The sequence below is a fragment of the Lissotriton helveticus genome, chromosome 11, assembly GCF_964261635.1.
Source record: "Lissotriton helveticus chromosome 11, aLisHel1.1, whole genome shotgun sequence".
NCBI lineage: Eukaryota > Metazoa > Chordata > Amphibia > Caudata > Salamandridae > Lissotriton > Lissotriton helveticus.
In genome coordinates this window covers 355001279-355024027 of record NC_136072.1, presented here as the reverse complement: position 1 = coordinate 355024027, position 22749 = coordinate 355001279, and the positions used below count along the sequence as shown (strand labels likewise).

At 46.7% G+C, this 22749-nt stretch overlaps 1 protein-coding gene across 1 annotated transcript in view; it reads right to left on the bottom strand.

The window, feature by feature from the left end:
• Positions 1-19585, bottom strand: part of LOC144791111 (aquaporin-12-like) — a 136164-nt gene extending 116579 nt beyond the window's left edge. Inside the window, exon 1 of the mRNA XM_078665777.1 lies at positions 18962-19585. Coding sequence (XP_078521903.1) covers positions 18962-19568 — 607 coding nt within the window. The 5' untranslated portion in view covers positions 19569-19585. The remainder of the gene's footprint in view (positions 1-18961) is intronic.
• Positions 19586-22749: the final 3164 nt, after the last annotated feature.

Genomic DNA, 22749 nt, shown 5'->3' with positions numbered 1-22749 from the left:
ATTTAAATATTTAAACATTACTCGCTAATACATGTATTCACTAAGATACACTTAATAAATCAGTTAACCAATCAATTTTACAAAAAATAAACTCCATTTAGACACTTATTTACCCATTTATTCTTCCATCAACCTTTATACATATATAAAAAATATTTATGTTTCATAAAGATACACATTCACTGGATGATGTCATCAGTGATGTCATTTGAGATGTCATCAGTGATGTCATGAGTGATGTCACTGACCATGTCATGAGTGATGTAATATGTGACGTCATCAGCAGTGCATTGCGGTTGCGCGAGTTATAGTTAGCTGAACTAACTATAACAGGGGAATTTCAAAGGTTTTGTACGAGTGAAATGTTCAGCTAACTATAACATGTGTGAAACCTATGGTTTTTTCAGTGAATATTACCTACTGGCGGTCGCCAGTAGGTATATATAGTTAGGATTTTTTCTCTATGGGTTTTTTGAAAATTCTATGTCTAATAACTTTGGCGTATGTGGACGGAATTGGCTGAAATTTTCAGGAAAATGGCACATTTTGTTTCTGAGCAGCCCCTGAAAATTTGGGGGGGTTTCGTCAAGGGGGGGGCGAGAAAAAAGGGGGGTCCCAAAACGTGTTTTTAACATTGAGTTTTCCATAGGGCGGTTGGCCTCACTTTTAGCCCGAACGGCTGAATGGATTTGCACGAAACTTGGCAAAATTGTAGGGACTGGTAGCCCGATGTGCCTTTTGTAGGTCTCAATATATGTGCTACAGTGGATTTTGAGAAATTAACGTTTAAAAAAAGATATATATCTGTAACAGCGGACCGGGCAGCGCTCCAGTACGCGGACTTTTCGCGCAACGGAGCTTTGTGAAGCGAAGCTGATTGGTTCTCCGGCGTCTGTAAACATTCCAAACAGTCCGTAGCGGCCGCCATCTTGTCTCTCGGTAGGATCGAGAGAGAAGAGGAGGCCAAAGCGAAGGGGCAAATGACCATAAGGGGGCATAGTAGATCCTCGCTGACCCCCTAGGTTTGATGTGGAGGTTTTAAAAGGGCCCCGCGGGGCAAAAAAAAATAATAATAATAATAATCGAACGGCTGAATGGATTTGCACGAAACTTGGTAAAATATTAGGGACTGGTAGCCCGATGTGCCTTTGCTAGGTCTCAATATATGTGCTCCAGTGGATTTTGAGAAATTAACGTTCAAAAAAAGATATATATCTGTAACAGCGCTCCGCTTCGCGTAACGGAGGTTTGCGAAGCTGATTGGTCATTCTGTCACTGGGCTATAGTTGGGCTACATCTGGCTGATATTTGGGCTACATTTGTTTTTTTTGTCTCTGGCGGCCATCTTTGGGCTACATTGGGCTACATTGGGCTTCATTGGGCTTCATTGGGCTACATTGGGCTACATTTGGGCTCCAACATATATATAGGCCAATGTAGCCCAATATATATTTTTCAAAGTTAATTTTCGTAAAAACCACTGGAGCACATATCTTGAGACATAGCAAAGGCACATCGGGCTACCAGTCCCTACAATTTTGCCAAGTTTCGTGGAAATCCATTCAGCCGTTCGAGCTAAAAGTGAGTCCAAACGCCCTATGGAAATGAAGGAAATGAATGGGTAATTTGTAATTAGCAAATAGCTCATCGCAAACTAGGAATGGTAAAGAATCGCTATTTATTCCTTAAAGTTCGCTATTTAGGAAATGCAAAAAACTTTGATGATACATATGGCGGTTCATCTCTAACAAGATAAGAAGCATAGGGATAGATTTATGATGACTGGCGCATCACCAGGGATGTGTTAGTCATTCTGTGCCGCTGTTCCGTCACCTATGGTGTGCTGCATTTACAATGCGGCGCATCATGGGGCAAAAACAGCACAGATGCGTGATGTATCTGTGCCGTAAAGGTGGCGCATTGCTGGAGTTGTATCGCAAGTGTGATGAAGCTCCAGCAAGGGTCGGGGGTGCCCCTGTCGCAGGGTTTCTGTTCTCACACAGAACTGTGGACAGAGGATTGGAACCTCGGCGAATTAGGGTGTCCCAAAACTCACCTTAGTAATCAAAAACCCCTTAGCAAGCTAGGTACAGTGTCACATTGGATATAACAAACTCTCAATGTTTAGACAATCCAGAATATGAACTTATAGTACCTCAGGATACGTGGAACTCATGAACAGTCGGTCGTTATATATTTCTTAGAAACCAGAACATGGAGTTAAGAAGAACACATGTGTATTTGAAATGTTTATTTACTAATGCAGTCTTCTCAGGCGTAGTATCTTAGATAATACAAGTACACATATTATCAGTAGCAAAATTACCAGCATAGTTACTAGTACATAAAAAGCGAATGGTGACAGTATGTTAACATGCTGTAAATGAATAAGAGTTAGCAACACTTATAAGCAGCCGCGGGCCGTGGAGGGAGTCACCCTCCCTAATACACATATTATATTATTTGCTAAGAAGGTCTCTTTGTGTTGGTTTAGGGCGTGCCCATACTTTAGTGTCTTAGATTTGAAGGAATCACATCAGCATACACCAGCTCTCTCTTCATGTGAACCGCATCAACTGTTGTGTATGTGTGTTCGGCAAAGCAATATAAAACCCGCCTCATGCCCAGAATTGGCAGAAGTTGCACTTATGTTATGAGTATGAAGTCGTGGAGATCAGACCTCATAACAATTCTGTATCGTGTTGTTCTTGAAACTTCAGCACTCGCTGTACAGATATAGTTTAACAAGCAAAGCAGATAGTAGAGCAATAACATATTATTCTCATGTAAACCACGATGAACTACTAGGTTGAAAGCTAAAGCAACAACTAAGTGTCGTGTGCAGAAGTTGCAAAAAAGGAAAAATGGCGTTTAAACCGGTAATGAGCCCATGCTAACTTAACACGGTGTAAAGATATCCAGGACCTAGATGACACCTCCCCATGATCCGGAAACGAACTGAATAAGATAATAGAAGTGCCATCTCATGAGAGCAGATTGCAAGGTTATATGTGGACGGTCCGCAAGGTAAAGCATTAAAAACTAGGAAAATGTAATGCTAAAGAAAAATAAAACAGCCAAGTACTTTATCGAGTCTTAAGCCAATAGGCAAGCTAAATAATAAAAACTTGACAAATAAGTCAATGAATTGTCAATGAAATGCTAGTACTCAGCATATCAAACAAGAAAAAGGTCTATGACATAACTGTGTATGCAAAATAAGCTGCAACAGCCTCCAATAGGAAGTCACCGTCTTCATCCGAAAAGAGTTCAGCCATCCAATTTAAAAGCGGAAAAGAACATACGTGCTCTCCCAGCACCGGATCCTCTATCACCATCAGAGGACAGCTCGGTGGGTTTTCAAGAAAGCTCTGTTCCAAGAAAGACTGTGTTGCCGCCAGTAAATTCCAGGGACCAATTAGTCCATGCATCAATGCCACAGCCATAATCCTTTCGCCAGGACAAACCAACTCGTGAGTAATGATAGGAGTCATCAGCTGATTAAAGTCGACGTCAGGAGAAACCGGTCCGCAGAGACACAAATCAATGGCCCAATCGAAATCACAGGTCAGGCAGTGAAATACAGGCTGGACACAGGTGAAGTAGGAGAATCGAAAAGATAATCCATATGCCGTGCTTAATATCGCCAACGGCATTGTGCCATAATATTCTAGCATGCGATTGCGGAACAGTGTCAGCAGCTGCAGGGCGGGAGCTTGCACAGGAGGGACATCCATATTTAAAAATGTAAAAAAGCACAAGAGCGTCCGCTGGTAATGCAAGTAAAAATGGGAATCCACGAAGCAGAGTGGAAAAAATAGAATGAAAGAAAGCAGGGATGACTCCAAAGATTTTCTCAAATGAAGTCACGAGACCACTGGTAACAACTTTAAAAAAGTGCGCCAGGGCCTTTGTGGAGGACGCGTTAAAGATAGTCCGAACCATCTTGCTGAAATGGAAAGGCAAATCTGTATTGAAAAGGGTCTGCACCTCTGTACGGGTGTTCGCTATGTGAAGCACGAAAGTTTCACGGGCCGAACTCAAGGCCACCTCTCTCTGAGACAAAAGAGCTCTTATTCTTGCCATGCCGTTGAAATCTGCTCCCAAGGTTGGTATTTGTGGCGAGATTGAAAACTCCCTATGTTCATGTGTGGGAGGAAATAGAACATTTCTGCAGCAAATAACCCGTTCACTTACTGTTACGATAAAAGGAATACTTTTAATTAACCCAGAACAATCTTCATTATTGAGCATCAAATAACTACCATTTTCCAACAACTTGAACGTGGGGATGATAGCAGGAACTGGCGTGCCTTGCAACACGCAAGCCATAGTTGGTCGGTGTTTGTTGCATGAACCGTGTAACTGTATGTGCCTACACATTAGTGAATGATGTGGCGTCTCAGTGCATTCCTCTCCATTCAGATAAACTTCTTGATCATCTTTGAAACATCTGTATGTGTATGGAAGCGACCAGACCTCATGAAGAAAAGCACTACCTAAAGGTTCATAACGACCTATTGGTATATATTTCATACAATTTGAAAACTTATATAAAGCAAAAGGCAGCGTTATTAAACCGTGGATAAGGCACGTTGCCAAAAAACCCGCAATCCTCTGCTGATGATGTCACTGAGCATGTCATGAATGATGTAATATGTGACATCATCAGCAGTGGATTACGGGTAATAGTATCTCTAGTTTACTCCCTTATAGCTGTCTTTCTTTTAACATAAGTGTCTGTTTCCTTCCCTTATACTTACTGTTCTTTTTTTTTAAAAAAATTTTTGGTTCACTTCCGGTTCGCGTACCGGCGAGCGAACTGGGAAGCGAACTACGAGAAATAGAGGTTGGCACAGTTCCAAATATTGTACCAATTTTTTAATAACGGGGAGGTAGTTCTGAAAAGAACTTTTTTTTATTGTTTTTGTTGTTTTATATTTTTTTTATTATTTTTCTGAACATTTTTTTACTTTTTTTTAATTTTTCTGAACAGTTTTATATTTTTTTGAGTTTTTCTTGGAGGGGGCAATGAAAACGATTCATTGTAAAGGGCTCAACAGGAGCAACAAAACAAAAAAAAAGTATTTATTATTTTGGGCGTTTCGTACAAACTTGCATATGATAGTCAATAGCTCTGTTGATCAGAGTGATGCTTCTTTCTCCGTAGCAAATGAATCCATCGCAATATACGCAGACGTGTTTTACTTCACCAAATCTCATTTGTATATTTGGCACCATCTCCCTGCCCTCTGGTCCCGTTACTTCCGGTACAACAGATCTTCTGGCCATAATAGGGAGATTATCTAGGTCGTTCCGAAACTGTGCAGCACTGTAGTTGTTAGGATGCCACCTAGTCATATGGCGATGCATTGTGTAGTTTCCGAAACTGTATTTTTTCTCGGTCCCTCTGGACAGTCTATCTTGACATATAAGGCAAGTTACGTATCTTGCATTTACTTTTTTCTGACCTTTGGGAATTTTAAAAAATTGCCAAATGAAGTTTTCTTTCCGGTGAGACGTCCTGGGCTCCTCAGGCAAAAACTGCCTCTCTTCGTGCTCGTCGTCCTGTTCCTCTTCTTCCTCTTCTTGTTGAATTATAACTTGAGCAGGTGGTCCACTCTTCCTTGGATGTGGTGGAGGTGGTGGGGAAGCACCAGCTGAAGCTACTAAAGAAGCCATTGCTCACTGGTAACAAAGGGTCTTTCTCTCACAATGATGAAAGTCAGAGTGAGGAAAGAAGGAGGGATTTTCATCATTTGGGAAAAACAAGAGTTCTCAACCAATGAAAAGTGTTCATTTTAGATTATATGACCTAGTCTTACATCATTAGGAAACCAAAAGTGAAATGAACCAATGAAAAGTGTCATTACCAAGTCACATGACCTGCTGTGTTTACGTTAAGCGCTTTGCAGGGCCTCCCGGTTTGCTTCCAGAAACCTGCGCTTTGCGACTCGCTTCGCGTACCAGTTCGCTAACGTAGCACGTCATATGACGTATCACGCGACAACGTGAAACGTCATGCGGACGGGAGGCGTCACGATGTTGTTTTCTAACGCGGCAGTTGCGGTAAAGAAACGTTTACCGGCTCGCGGTCTATTTCGCGGCATCAAGGTCAGCTAACGGGAAGCTTCCCGATTCGCGAAGCGGGAACGAAGAAAAAAAAATATTTAAAAAAAAAATTATTCATAAACCTATAAAATATATTTTTGGATTTAAAGAAGAATACATTTTACAGCTACAGATATTAGCTGTTAAAAAACCAATGAAATTCACTGAAAAAACCATAGGTTATAGACCATATATAGTTAGGAATTAGCATTTACAAAACCTTGAAAATTCACTGAAAAAACCATAGGTTATAGACCATATATAGTTAGGAATTAGCATTTACAAAACCTTATTTTACTCACACAAAACCATTGAAATTCCATATATAGTTAGTTGCACTAACTATATATCGCGCACCCGCAATCCACTGCTGATGATGTCACATATTACATCATTCATGACATGGTCAGTGACATCACTGATGACATCACTGATGACATCTCAAATGACATCACTGATGACATCACTGATGACATCTCAAATGACATCACTGATGACATCACTGATGACATCTCATTTGACATCAATGACCACATCACTGATGATATCATTCATGTGACAATACAATGCATCTCCTCACATTTTAATATAACCTCTGTTTCACCCAGTGTTAAATACAGAGTATAATTTTTGAAACCATTGACACACCAATACTAGTTACTACATACGCACTCACTGATTCCTATGTCTACACACACATTCACTCATTCACCCATACAATCATTCATACATACAATCACTCATCTTTACAACACTATCATATGCACTCATACACCTATACAGACACTCACAGTCTGCCACTCATCCATGGAGTTACTCACACACCTAGTCAGTCCTGTAAAGAATCAATGACACTTCCATTTTCTTGTCTATACAGTTAAACATAGAGCACCTTACATTTTCAAACATATACTAACACATACTTACCTTCTTATACAATCATTGATACAAGTACACATTGATCTGCACAGAGTCACACACCTCCCAGCCAGCCACACACACACACTCAGTCTCCCATACAAATACTTGGACAATCAATCAGTAACTGTAGGAGAGTAGGGTCTGCAATCCTATGATCACCCAGATTTTTGCTTTTTGCTGCACTGGTTTACGACTTTCCCTGGCTGTGGGCCTGCTAATCAGACCCACAGCCTAGCTGTTCTCTCTATCCAAATTGTACCCAGGTACTGAATTGGCACTGGGCCCTCTCCAAGTCCCTGTACCCAGGGCTGAGGTGCACCCAGAAGTCTCCCAGGGGCTGAAGCATGTATTATGCCACCCCTGGATTGACTAACTAAAACTGACACAACTGGCTGCACGACAGCTGGGGCAAGGTGGTGTACTCACCCTTTGCTTTAGATATAGTATACCTATATCTAACCCTAAAATGGACACACAGATCTCCTATCAGTCACTCCTATGGCAGGCCTTAACAATCCTGAAGGCAGAGTGCTTGGAATCGTGTGAGATGGTGCTCTGGCATGAGCTGAGCCTGTCTGCGGCTTTCGGGATCCATCCCTTAGCCGTTTCCATGATATCGCATACCATATACTCTTAAGTGCATTATGATCCTCGCGGTTATGTGCCAACTCTGGTATCGCTTTATCAAAACATGTCGAGTAAGGTGTCATACGAATTGGAATACTAACCCCTCGCCAATTCTGGCGACGGGGTTAGCATTCCACCCTTCTAGAGGGACACGACATGCCTGTAACCTATAACCCGGTTAAAAGTCAGACAGAGCCTTAGCATCCACAAAATGGATGCTGCCACCGAGACACAAGTCTGCCCTCCTGCTGCTGGGAGTCCTCCCAGAGCAGGAGATAAGGACAAAGGGTTTCCTGCCAGGGGCGGTGCCAGCACCGTCCCAGACAGGGTTTTGTGTATTGTAGGTAGGCAGGGCTTTAGAGGAAGGTGACTGCAAGTAGCACCCCGGTGCTCACTATGCATAGGCCGGCTTGAACCAGTTCCAGGGTCACTCCAGACCCTGTGCTGGGGAAAAGCCCGCCAAGGAAGTGGGTGTAACCACCCCCCTCCTAGTCCCACCCATAGGGCAGGACTTAGTCGCGTGCCAGCCCCTTTTTACAGGATAAAGGTAGAGACTGGCCCCCTTCCAAATCAGATCATCTTTGAATCCTGAAACTACTTTCTGCGAAAGGAACTCAAGACTTCTTCCCAAGATTTCTCCCTTGTGACTAAGGAGTAGTCACCCTGCACCCGCAGGCACCATCTACAGAACACTGCGGTCTGCTGCACGTCCTTCCTCCGGAATCCGACTGCCCAGCTCGACGAGACCCGGCTTCCCTGGCACCTCTGACCTCTACCCACCTCTACAGCACAGCTGAGAACCGTGGGTGCGACGAGACCTCGAGGGACCGGCCATCGCCAAGACTGCACGACTTCTGCACAGCAAGCCCGCCGAGTATTCCACTGGTGAGTGCTTTGGGGTCCGAGAAGCCCCGACTCTGAGCAGCTCCAGCTCCGAAGTGCAGCCCCCCAGCATCTCCACGATCTGCGTGGGGCCCTTCTGCTTTCCGCTGCTCACCGCGTTGTTTGGCTACTAGCCCGTTGGCTTGTGGCCTCCCGGACGACGCCCGACGACATTTCTGCTGCTAGTCTGGTTGCTCCAGACTGGCCCTTGCTCCCTCCCAGAAGAGGAGCGCCCTGGACCCTCCTGGTCCACTCAAGACGCCATTTTGAGTCCACCGCGTGGGCTTGAATTAGCCAAGGCTTGTTGCCCAATCCTGGGTAACTTCGACGCCAACGACTTCATCCTTCGTGGGACAGCTCGCACCTCCATCCTGGTCGCCGACAACGCCTCCTGGTCCGAGAGACTGCAGAGCCCAGCAGCGCCCACTCACCTGACTGCGGTGACTTCGCCCGGTGCCATCCTGGTGCCCACTTAATCACTGGCTAGTGATTCAAGAACTTGGTCCCCTCTGCTTTCAGGTTTCTTCTTCCTTGATCCAGGCTTGGATCCATCGAACTTTTCTTCACTGGTCGCCTGCCAGCAACTTCTTCCTTCCAGGCTCCCGGTCCGGCAACGAGATCCCCGACGTCTTTTCAGGCCTATGCAGCTGCAGCCCCTGGGCTAGGTAACTTCGGCACTCCGGTGTCCCAGCATAGCCTCACTATCCAAGGGTCAGGATCCACTGTCGTTTTCTTCCTACCAGGTCGGGTTCGCCCGTGAACACTAACTTTGCCTTTACTAGCCTCCATAGACTTTGTCCCGCATCCCGCGTGAGAGTGCACACTCTGCACCCGAGTCCCCTGGGCCTCCTAGTAGTAATCTAACGATTCCCTAGACCAGTCCTAGCGATTCCAAAGCCCATTAGAACTGTTACTTACCTGCTAGTAATTCGCATTCCACTTTTAGTGTATATGGTTTTTCGTGCCCCTCGGGCATTTGTGTAACGTGCTAACTTAAAAGTATTTTCGTAAGAGTTTTGTTGTGTGCTTAGCACCCTGTCCTCATAAAGAGTACAGGGTTGTTGTGATCCTAATAAATACATTGTTTATTTTCATAACACTTGTGTGGTGTCCTTTCACTGGGTGTTCAAGGGGTAATGTGATGGTAAAACAGCTGGCTTAACACGCCCTCTAGAGTCTTAGCCTTAGACTGCTCGTATCCATGCTACTAGGATAGCTGGTCTATAAGGTTGACTTACAACCAATCATCAATAAGGGTTGTTTGGACTGATATATAGTGATCACTAGAATAGTGAGCACTGCACATCAGGCCAACTTCTCACATTGGTGAGCAGCGGTTGGGATTTGAGCTTGCTGTTGTTTTACCACACATGCCCTAAGAATATCTTGTGAAAGATCACATAAGTACTAAAGGTACATATAACTTAGCTTAGAATACTCTGAGTTCTACTGAACCAGCTGTTGTAGCTCCTAGGGCCTAGCACACCCTAAACTACAACTCTAGCAAGGGATCAGTAGGCAAACATATAGTGTAGGTAAGTGCACCACTTACACCTCACTAGAAAAGCATGTCGACTCAGGGGGACTCTGCTGAGACTCCCCTGGTCAGTGTTGACCCTCCACAGGTCACTTCAAGATATGCAGCTCTCAATTTTCAGGAGATGAGGCAACTCTGTGTCTCCAGGAAACTGAAACAGGGGTCTAACCCCACCCTACCCTTTCTGATAGGTCTCTTAGAGACATATGATGCCAGAAAGCTCTCTCAGTTACATGAGAGCATGCCAGCCTTAGAGGGAACCTCTGGGGATCCAGACCTCCCCAACACTGATTCAGCAGTTGAGGAGGAGGATGAGGAGGTACTCTCTGGGGATGAGGTAGACAAGGGTCTTGAGGTAGTCAGAAGGCTAACTAGGACCAACTTAGACTTACTTGGGCTAGGATCTGGGGGCCCCCCAGTACTAACCCGAAGTGGGCCTAACCTTGGAGTTAGGAGAGATAGATCTCTTTCTAGGGACTCCAATAGATCTCTGCACTCTAATGCCTCTTCTCAGGGGAGAAGGAATCCTCCACAGAGGAGATTTACTTCCCCTCAGAGAAAGGAGCATGAAGCTAGGATGAGACAAGCTGAACTGAGGATTGAAAGGGAAGAAATTGCCCTGGCCAAAGAGAAGCTTGCCCTGGCAAGAGAGCAGCAGATGAGTGGGCTAGCTCCCACTGGTGGCAGCAATCTCCCAAGAGATAGAGAGAAGGGTTTAGATACTAAACACCTGACTAAAATAGTGCCCCCCTTTAAGCAAGGGGATGACATCCAGAAATGGATGGCTGCTCTGGAGAGGGCCTGCACTGTGCAGAACATTCCCCAGAGTCAGTGGGCAGCTATACTGTGGCTCTCCTTTGATGGTAAAGGTAGAGATAAGCTCCTCACTACAAGAGTGGAGGATGCTAACAATTACCAGGTCCTGAAGAATACACTGGTTGATGGGTTTGGTTTAACCACTGAGCAGTACAGGTTGCTGTTCAGAGACACCCAGAAAACTCAGTCTCAGGACTGGTCTGATTTTGTGGATTGTGCCACTAAGGCTTTGGAGGGCTGGTTGCTGGGTAGCAAGGTTACAGATTACACAGGATTGTATAATCTAATGATGAGAGAACAAATTTTGAACAATTGTCAGAACCAGTTGCTGCACCAGCACCTTGTTGATTCAGATCTGACCTCTCCCCAAGAATTGGGAAAGAAGGCAGACAAATGGGTCAGGACAAGGATCAAGCAGAACCAGAACCAGAACCAGGGTGGTCAGAAGAAAGCAGACCAGAAGGGTAATGTTAAGAATGAGCAAAATGACCAGAAGTCTTCACCAGGTCCCCAACAAACCAAAGAGGGTGGGGGTCAGGCTTCCCAGAAGAAGAAGACTCAAGAAGGCCAGTCCAAAAGGTGGTGCCAGTACTGCAAAAGTAAATCTCACTGGTTTAGTGAGTGCACCAAAAGAGGAGGAGGACAAACTCCTGCCACTACAGCTCCTAAAGCAACTGCACCCCCTAGTACAGTCAGTAGTGGTAGTGTCACTCCCAAGGCATTAGTTGGGTTAACCTTGGGTACTGAGGGGTCTGACAACTTAGTTGGCACACTCACTCAGGCTGTCCTTGTCTGTACAGGGGATATGGATATGTCCCCTGAAATAAGTCCCAATACTTTGGGCAAATACAGGCAGACACCTTTGATTAATGGCAAAATGGCTCAGGCCTATAGGGACACTTGTGCCAGTGTCACCATGGTGACACCTAACTTTGTGGACCCTGGACAGATCATGCCAGGTACTGATTTCCTGGTGACCAATGCCAGCAATGTCACTACTAGTCATAGTGTGGCAATTGTAGCTTTCTCCTGGGGTGGAGTGAAGGGACAAAAGAAAGTTGTAGTCAGTTCAGACCTCCCCGTTGATTGTCTGTTGGGCAATGATTTGGAGTCATCACAATGGTCAGAAGTGGAGCAGAGGACTCACATGGAGATGTTAGGCTTGCCAGCACATGTGCTTGCTGTGACTAGGTCACAGGCCAGAAGATGCCCCACTGAACAGGTGCTGGATCCTGAAATTATGGACCAGACACCTCCCAAGAAGAAGAGCAGTAAGGGTAAGGCTTTGCCTTCCCCCTTGCCCCAGGTTGAGGATCAAGTCTCTGAGGAGGCTGATCTAGCAGAGCTGAGGGAAACTGAGCCTAAAGAGCTTGAACTTGATCAAGTTGAGTTTCTGGGCTCAGGGGGACCCTCCAGAGCAGACCTGGGGAAGGAACAGTTGAGCTGCCCTTCCCTTGAACCCCTCAGACAGCAGGCTGCTGCTGAGGCTGCAGGGAATGCCACAGGTGCCCACAGGGTATACTGGGAAGATGGACTCCTGTACTCTGAGTCAAGAGACCCCAAGCCTGGTGCGACCAGGAGGCTGGTCATCCCCTTGTCTCTGAGAGGTTTCCTTCTCACCTTGGCCCATGAGATTCCCCTTGCAGGTCATTTAGGTCAGACAAAGACTTGGGACAGGCTTGTCTCACACTTTCACTGGCCCCATATGAATGAGAATACCAAGGAGTTTTGTCGCTCATGTGTCACTTGCCAAGCCAGTGGCAAGTCAGGTGGCACAACAAAGGCCCCCCTCATACCACTACCTGTGGTGGGGGTTCCCTTTGAAAGAGTGGGGATTGACATTGTTGGTCCAATGGAACCCCAGACAGCATCAGGACACAAGTTTATACTGGTGGTGGTGGACCATGCCACCAGGTATCCTGAGGCTATTCCCCTTAGGACCACTACAGCCCCTGTAGTGGCAAGAGCCCTAGTTGGAGTGTTCTCCAGAGTGGGTTTCCCTAAGGAGGTCGTTTCTGACAGAGGTACAAACTTCATGTCAGGATATCTGACTGCCATGTGGAAAGAGTGTGGTGTGAACTACAAGTTCACCACACCCTATCATCCACAATGCAATGGGCTTGTTGAGAGATTCAACAGGACCCTGAAAGGGATGATTCATGGACTACCTGAACCTCTTAGGAGAAGATGGGATGTCCTGATCCCCTGCCTCCTGTTTGCTTACAGAGAGGTCCCACAGAAGGGGGTTGGCTACAGCCCTTTTGAGCTTCTGTATGGGCATCCTGTAAGAGGACCCCTGTGTTTGGTGAAGGAAGGATGGGAGAGACCTCTCAAAAAGCCTGCAACCAACATAGTGGACTATGTACTTGGTCTCCGCTCCAGGATGGCTGAGTATATGGAGAAGGCATCTAAAAACCTTGAGGCCAGCCAGGAACTTCAAAAAGCTTGGCATGACCAAAAGGCTGTACTGACTGTGTACCAGCCAGGACAGAAGGTGTGGGTGCTGGAGCCAGTGGCCCCAGCAGCTCTGAAAGACAAATGGTCTGGGCCCCACACCATCATTGAGCAAAAGGGAGAGGTTACCTACTTGGTGGACCTTGGAACTCCCAGGAGCCCTCTCAGAGTGCTCCATGTTAACAGGCTCAAAGCATATGTTGACAGGAAGGACATGAGCTTGCTCATGGCCACAGATGAGGGACAGGAGGAAGAGAGTGACCCTCTCCCAGACCTGCTCACTCAGAATCCTGATGATGGGTCAGTTGATGGTGTTGTCTTTTGTGGCAGCCTCACTGAACATCAGCAACAGGATTGCAGGCAAGTTCTGCAATCCTTTCGACATATGTTCTCTCTGACCCCCAGCCAAACTGATTGGTGTACCCATGATGTTGACACTGGAGACAGTCTGCCTGTCAAGAGTAAAATCTACAGACAGCCTGATCATGTTAGAGACTGCATAAAAACTGAAGTGCAGAAAATGTTGGAACTGGGAGTCATTGAGCCCTCAGATAGCCCTTGGGCTAGCCCAGTAGTTCTAGTGCCAAAACCTCACACCCAGGGTGGTAAGAGAGAGATGAGGTTTTGCGTAGACTACAGAGGCCTCAATGCAGTCACTAAGACTGATGCCCACCCAATCCCAAGAGCAGATGAGCTTATAGATAGATTGGCTTCTGCCAACTTCTTAAGCACATTTGATTTGACAGCTGGGTATTGGCAAATCAGGTTAGCTGAGGAAGCCAAACCTAAGACAGCATTTTCTACCCCTGGAGGGCATTATCAATTTGTGGTAATGCCCTTTGGACTGAAAAATGCACCTGCCACCTTCCAAAGGTTGGTGAATCAAGTCCTCACTGGGCTGGATGACTTCTGTGCAGCTTATCTTGACGATATTGCTGTCTTTAGCTCCACCTGGGAGGATCACCTGGTCCACCTGAGGAAAGTGTTAGAGGCCCTGCAAAAGGCAGGCCTCACTATCAAGGCCACAAAGTGCCAGATAGGGCAGACACAGGTTGTATACCTGGGCCACCTTGTAGGTGGAGGCCAGGTTCAGCCACTGGAGAGTAAGATACAGGCCATCAAGGACTGGACTCCTCCAATCACCCAGACTCAGGTTCGAGCTTTCTTGGGCCTGACTGGGTACTATAGGAAGTTTGTCAGAAATTATGGGTCCATAGTGACCCCCCTTAATGACCTGACAAGCAAGAAGATGCCAAAGAAAGTTCAGTGGACAGCAAGCTGTCAGAAAGCATTCAATGACCTAAAGCAGGCCATGTGCACAGCACCTATCCTCAAGAGTCCAGATTACTCCAAGCCATTCATTGTCCAAACAGATGCTTCTGAGTTGGGTGTGGGAGCTGTTCTGTCTCAACTGAATTTTGATGGTAATGATCAGCCTATTGCTTTCATTAGTAGAAGGTTGACACCCAGAGAGAAAAATTGGTCAGCTATTGAGAGGGAGGCCTTTGCTGTGGTCTGGGCCCTGAAGAAGCTGAGGGCCTACTTGTTTGGCACTCACTTCACCATTCAGACAGACCATAAGCCCCTCTTGTGGCTAAATCAGATGAAGGGTGAAAACCCCAAACTGCTTAGGTGGTCCATTTCCCTACAGGGGATGGATTTTACAGTGGAGCATAGACCTGGGACTGATCACAGCAATGCTGATGGGCTCTCCAGGTATTTCCACTTAGAGCAAGAAGACTCACCTGGTCAAGGTTAGTTTATTGTCCCAAAGTTTGGGGGGGGGGTCATGTAGGAGAGTAGGGTCTGCAATCCTATGATCACCCAGATTTTTGCTTTTTGCTGCACTGGTTTACGACTTTCCCTGGCTGTGGGCCTGCTAATCAGACCCACAGCCTAGCTGTTCTCTCTATCCAAATTGTACCCAGGTACTGAATTGGCACTGGGCCCTCTCCAAGTCCCTGTACCCAGGGCTGAGGTGCACCCAGAAGTCTCCCAGGGGCTGAAGCATGTATTATGCCACCCCTGGATTGACTAACTAAAACTGACACAACTGGCTGCACGACAGCTGGGGCAAGGTGGTGTACTCACCCTTTGCTTTAGATATAGTATACCTATATCTAACCCTAAAATGGACACACAGATCTCCTATCAGTCACTCCTATGGCAGGCCTTAACAATCCTGAAGGCAGAGTGCTTGGAATCGTGTGAGATGGTGCTCTGGCATGAGCTGAGCCTGTCTGCGGCTTTCGGGATCCATCCCTTAGCCGTTTCCATGATATCGCATACCATATACTCTTAAGTGCATTATGATCCTCGCGGTTATGTGCCAACTCTGGTATCGCTTTATCAAAACATGTCGAGTAAGGTGTCATACGAATTGGAATACTAACCCCTCGCCAATTCTGGCGACGGGGTTAGCATTCCACCCTTCTAGAGGGACACGACATGCCTGTAACCTATAACCCGGTTAAAAGTCAGACAGAGCCTTAGCATCCACAAAATGGATGCTGCCACCGAGACACAAGTCTGCCCTCCTGCTGCTGGGAGTCCTCCCAGAGCAGGAGATAAGGACAAAGGGTTTCCTGCCAGGGGCGGTGCCAGCACCGTCCCAGACAGGGTTTTGTGTATTGTAGGTAGGCAGGGCTTTAGAGGAAGGTGACTGCAAGTAGCACCCCGGTGCTCACTATGCATAGGCCGGCTTGAACCAGTTCCAGGGTCACTCCAGACCCTGTGCTGGGGAAAAGCCCGCCAAGGAAGTGGGTGTAACCACCCCCCTCCTAGTCCCACCCATAGGGCAGGACTTAGTCGCGTGCCAGCCCCTTTTTACAGGATAAAGGTAGAGACTGGCCCCCTTCCAAATCAGATCATCTTTGAATCCTGAAACTACTTTCTGCGAAAGGAACTCAAGACTTCTTCCCAAGATTTCTCCCTTGTGACTAAGGAGTAGTCACCCTGCACCCGCAGGCACCATCTACAGAACACTGCGGTCTGCTGCACGTCCTTCCTCCGGAATCCGACTGCCCAGCTCGACGAGACCCGGCTTCCCTGGCACCTCTGACCTCTACCCACCTCTACAGCACAGCTGAGAACCGTGGGTGCGACGAGACCTCGAGGGACCGGCCATCGCCAAGACTGCACGACTTCTGCACAGCAAGCCCGCCGAGTATTCCACTGGTGAGTGCTTTGGGGTCCGAGAAGCCCCGACTCTGAGCAGCTCCAGCTCCGAAGTGCAGCCCCCCAGCATCTCCACGATCTGCGTGGGGCCCTTCTGCTTTCCGCTGCTCACCGCGTTGTTTGGCTACTAGCCCGTTGGCTTGTGGCCTCCCGGACGACGCCCGACGACATTTCTGCTGCTAGTCTGGTTGCTCCAGACTGGCCCTTGCTCCCTCCCAGAAGAGGAGCGCCCTGGACCCTCCTGGTCCACTCAAGACGCCATTTTGAGTCCACCGCGTGGGCTTGAATTAGCCAAGGCTTGTTGCCCAATCCTGGGTAACTTCGACGCCAACGACTTCATCCTTCGTGGGACAGCTCGCACCTCCATCCTGGTCGCCGACAACGCCTCCTGGTCCGAGAGACTGCAGAGCCCAGCAGCGCCCACTCACCTGACTGCGGTGACTTCGCCCGGTGCCATCCTGGTGCCCACTTAATCACTGGCTAGTGATTCAAGAACTTGGTCCCCTCTGCTTTCAGGTTTCTTCTTCCTTGATCCAGGCTTGGATCCATCGAACTTTTCTTCACTGGTCGCCTGCCAGCAACTTCTTCCTTCCAGGCTCCCGGTCCGGCAACGAGATCCCCGACGTCTTTTCAGGCCTATGCAGCTGCAGCCCCTGGGCTAGGTAACTTCGGCACTCCGGTGTCCCAGCATAGCCTCACTATCCAAGGGTCAGGATCCACTGTCGTTTTCTTCCTACCAGGTCGGGTTCGCCCGTGAACACTAACTTTGCCTTTACTAGCCTCCATAGACTTTGTCCCGCATCCCGCGTGAGAGTGCACACTCTGCACCCGAGTCCCCTGGGCCTCCTAGTAGTAATCTAACGATTCCCTAGACCAGTCCTAGCGATTCCAAAGCCCATTAGAACTGTTACTTACCTGCTAGTAATTCGCATTCCACTTTTAGTGTATATGGTTTTTCGTGCCCCTCGGGCATTTGTGTAACGTGCTAACTTAAAAGTATTTTCGTAAGAGTTTTGTTGTGTGCTTAGCACCCTGTCCTCATAAAGAGTACAGGGTTGTTGTGATCCTAATAAATACATTGTTTATTTTCATAACACTTGTGTGGTGTCCTTTCACTGGGTGTTCAAGGGGTAATGTGATGGTAAAACAGCTGGCTTAACACGCCCTCTAGAGTCTTAGCCTTAGACTGCTCGTATCCATGCTACTAGGATAGCTGGTCTATAAGGTTGACTTACAACCAATCATCAATAAGGGTTGTTTGGACTGATATATAGTGATCACTAGAATAGTGAGCACTGCACATCAGGCCAACTTCTCACAGTAACCCATATAGTTAATCATATAGCTACTGATCAACACATGCAGCAGTTTACAGAACAACAGACATAATGATGCACAAATTAAGACAGTTTAGTCACTAACCCATGCACTCAGTGAGACACATTTAATCACTCACTCATACATTCAGTCATGCACCTACTAAATCCTTTGTCCAGACACTTATACTTCCACTCATTCTTCAATATGTAAGACACATTTTAACTTTACAGAAACATACAGTCACTGGATGTTGTCATCAGTGATGTCATCAGTGATGTCATCAGTGATGTCATTTGAGATGTCATCAGTGATGTCATCAGTGATGTCACTGACCATGTCATGAATGATGTAATATGTGACATCATCAGCAGTGGATTGCGGGTGCGCGATATATAGTTAGTGCAACTAACTATATATGGAATTTCAATGGTTTTGTGTGAGTAAAATAAGGTTTTGTAAATGCTAATTCCTAACTATATATGGTCTATAACCTATGGTTTTTTCAGTGAATATATATATATATATATATATATAGATAGCTATATAGATAGATAGGTAATGGTATTCATATGTGGACTTAGGTTTAGAAATTCTATTCTTAGCTTTTGATACTTTTGATGTGATATTTTGTCCTCGATATTTGTATACCTCGATAGTGTAGCTTTCATATTCACTAGGCATTCCTCCAGCTCCCAGCAGTTAATGGCAGCAGACAATAGAGACAGAAATAACGAGAAAGATTGGAAAGAAAGAAGCAGGAAGTGAGCAGGGCTCCAGGGCTAGTTTAGATTCCCAGTCCGACCCTATGAAAATCCTGTGTAAAACGTGAAAAAAGTAAATGTTTCCAAGAACCATATAAAAACCCGGCGCCTCTTGACCACTCAGCCTCACCCCAAGTCGCCGTCAGGTGTTGGCTCTCTACAGACATATGTTATTCAACCTCCATCAAGATGTGAGTTGATATCGCCACAAGACGATCACTGAGATAACTAATTTACTAAATACAAATTATGTTTGCTCTTTGCTGCACTGCACCCTGGGAAACCTATATAAAAAACACCGTTTATCGACTAGAAAGTGCAAATTCGAAATGTTTTAGAAATGTATCATTCTTACCAGTGTATGCCAGGACGGTGACTACCAGCGCCACAGCAGGAACTCTGTAAATGGCACGGCTGTGGTGGAGCCGAAGGAGGGTGAAATGAAACAATAGTGCACACACCGCTTCTACAAACATGCCCTGTGAGACCGAGGAATGGAGGGGAGAACTGCAGTCTTGGGCCATGAGGTTCTGAATCATGTGAAAGTCAGTGAGCTCCCAGGTCCAGTACCGCGTGGTGAGCACCTTGGCAGTCTCCATGCCAGCGTACTGCGTCACAAGTTTACCCAGGGTGGACAGGCAGGAGGAATCCTTTGTCAGGAATTCCTGAAGAGACACGCAGGGGTTGCTTGAGGCCCCATCAAAAGATACTCCGTGGACCAAGAATAGGAGAAAGAGTAGTGTCATGACTACATCAGGGCCAAAGCCACCACCCCAGGGGCCGATTTCCACCAGCATTCTCAGCTCCTGGCAGCAAGAGGCCAGCTGGAGCGAGGCGGCAAATTCCTTGACAATGCTCTGGTACAGCCCAGAGGGACACCGTCTTTTGGGAAGTCTACGGCAAATTTCACAAATCGCCACCATAGTCACAAAGAAAGCGATTGAGATGTTGAGGCCGGCCATGGCGAGCTGAGCTGTCGGTATCTGGGCATGAAAGAAAGCGAGCGCAGCGTTTGTTCTTATTTAAGAACCTTTAAGTAAACGTGGCACTCATTATCTGGAGGGTACAGCCGGCCGCCGTCCATATCAAGGGTAAGCCTGGGAAACTGCACCTGTGTCACTGCGTAGAGGGACAGGTGCTGACTGTCGACGCCACACTCTCTCAGCGGCCAGTGCAGCTTCGCCCCATTTTACTTCTCGCACACAGCTGCGTGTCTTTGTGTACCTTGTTCTGGTGCGTTTGCCCCAGTCTGCATATAAAAGGCGAGAAAGCCAATGTGCACGTGACTGCATGTTTCTAGAACTGTCGTGCAACAAAAAAATGTGTAAGAAAAAACAGCTGTTGAACAAATTAAGTGGATTACGAACGAGCATCAGGTATAATTTGTTTATTAAAAACTAGTTATCAATCCGTTGTAGCCCCAGTTTTCCTTGCCACACAGAACTCTCGCTCCACTTGTCTGATACTTACGCCAATGTGGGGCTCATACACTCCGGATAAGCAATTTAAAAATATGAAAGGCTGAGGTACACAGAGCATAACCCTCGCCATAGCTATTGTCTGCTCTCCTACCTTCTGAACGATGGAAGGCCATATGTGTGTACAAACCGTTACCGTATTCACTTAGATTTGAAGGAAAGAATGATATTTATTTGCATGATAATTAACATATTTGCAAACATGATTAACAAACAATACATAAAAACTTCTCCAGGATTTATGCAGGCATAAGATCAGAGTTCGACCTAAAATGCGTATTATAAAATGCTATGAAAATAAATACCATTTAAACTGACGTATTAATATATTTTGACCATTAAAATGATTTCAGGCAATTCTATATTATATATGACTATCTTTAGTTTCAAATCTGTTTATTGAGAATTCAATTCAAATAAAAACAATATAGCCAACAAGATCATCGGGAAACAGAGAGAAGGAGAGAAGGAAAAAGAGGAGGAGGAGGGCGACATTCAGCGTCCACCAAGGTCGGCGAATGTAGGTTTAGTAAGCAAGGCTGCCGTGTGTCCCAAAGCCATCGTGAACCAATGGTACCGCTCTAGGAGAGTGCAAGGTTACCTAAGTTGTAGAAGGGAGTTGGATCATGAAAGATTCCAACTGAAGGGGGTGGGGGGTGGGGGGCTGTGTGGTGTGGAGGTGTGGTGGATAAGGTGTCCCACATCTAGATACTGATCCCCTGTGGTGGGAAGGGGCATGGAGGGGGAGGGGCATCACATAATGAGGAGATCAGTCGGCATCTCTATTGGGCCCCCAGAGACTGTCCGCATTAGAGGGGAGTAGTTTATCCTCGAATAGGCATAGAGTCCGGGGCTTCAGAGGCTGAAAACAGGCATAATCTAATTAGCAAAAATAGTCTATCAACGGTTGCAAGAGTTTGGTAAAGTTGGTGTCTCGGAGTTGCAAACGCGCCGTGAGCAACTCCATTGCCATAGTACGCTACAGGCGAGTGAACCAGATATTCACTTGAAGCATTTCAGCCTTCTTCCGGTATAGAGCTATGATTTTTTTTGTGGCACCAAGCACATGAAGGCTTAGGTGCCAATCCCTGTGCATCATGGCAAGCAGGTTCACGGGCTTGTGGCCTAAAATGACTGTGGACCTGAGTTTCGGGTAACCAATTACCAGTTTGATGTGACTAAGGACCTCCTTCCAGTAGGTGATTAAGAGCGGGCAAGTCCACCTAATGTGGAGAAAATCTCCAATGGCACTCATACAACACCAAAAGATAGGTGAGGAAGTAGGAAACATTTTGTGCAACCTATGGGGGGTGTAATACCATTGTGTCATAACCTTGTATGCGGTTTCCCTCTGGTAGACGCTGCATAAGACCTTCAAAATGTCGCGCCACAGGTGGTCCCATTGTGTAGATGTGATGTCAGCAGATGTGTCGGACTGCCAACTGGACTGGTAAGCATGTGGGACAACCAGAGAAGTGTGTTGAAGAACTTGATATGTACGAGAGATCAGACCCCTGGAGTTGTCAAAGGAGTGCACCAGACGTTTAAAAGGGGTAAAAGGGCGGGTGGCTCCCTGTGCGGAAGATGACCCCTGGACCCAGTGCCGGATTTGAAGATATTGTAACCGAGCCCCCTCGGAAAGCTGAAAGTCCTGTTTGCATTGTTTGAAGGATTTAAAGGAGCGCCCCTTAAAGAGGTCCCTGAGTGTCTGGCATCCCCCATCCGACCAGGCCTAGAAAGAATGTGGATGCAAGGCAGGCGGGAAATGTGGGATGCGTGCAATAGAAGTGTGAGGAGATGGAAAAGAAGTAAGACCCCTGGACAATGCTAACTTATCCCAGAAAATAGAGCACATTTTCTGTTGGTATGGCCATATAGGTGCTGCGTGAACGAGCCTCCTGTGGGAGCCAAGCAAGATCCCAAATGGGTCTACAGGTCACCGCCCTATCCATATGAAACCAGACATTCTCATTCTCCTACGCATTCCATTCTGAAATGAAACGAAGGTGAGAGGCCAAATAATACTCCAGTAAATTGGGACAAGCCAACCCCCCCTGTCTCGCGGTACCAAGAGTATTTTATTGGAGAAGCGTGGCTGATGCCCTCCCCAATTGAAATTAGTGAGTTCACGCTGAACATTCTGAATCTGGTGCTGCGGGAAAGGTGTGGGCAGAGTCTGGAATAGGTATAATATTTTCAGTAGCACCGACATTTTGACTGTATTCAAGCGACCCAGCCAGGAAAGAAGGAGAGACTTCCACCTTCGCAGATCCTCTAGAATGGCCTTTTTACATTCTTGCCAATTGGCTTATGACCACGTGTTGAGATTGGGAGTCAAATTGAGCCCTAGATACCGGATGGAATGAGAAGCCCATTGATATGGGACAAGAGACTGGAGCACAGGGATCTCTGACTCGGGATTTTGAGATTCAAGGCCCATGATTTAGCATGGTTAATTTTAAGGCCCGAGACCAGTGTGAACGATTGAAGCAGCCCATGAAGGGCAGGCAAAGAAGTTTGTGGGCGGGACAGCGTTAGGAGAAGGTCGTCCGTAAACAAGGCTATTTTATGGTCCACACCTCCGAGAGTGATGACATGGATATCAGGAGACTGGAGTATCATGCCGACGAGGGGCTCTACAAGTGTAAATAATAGGGGGAGAGAG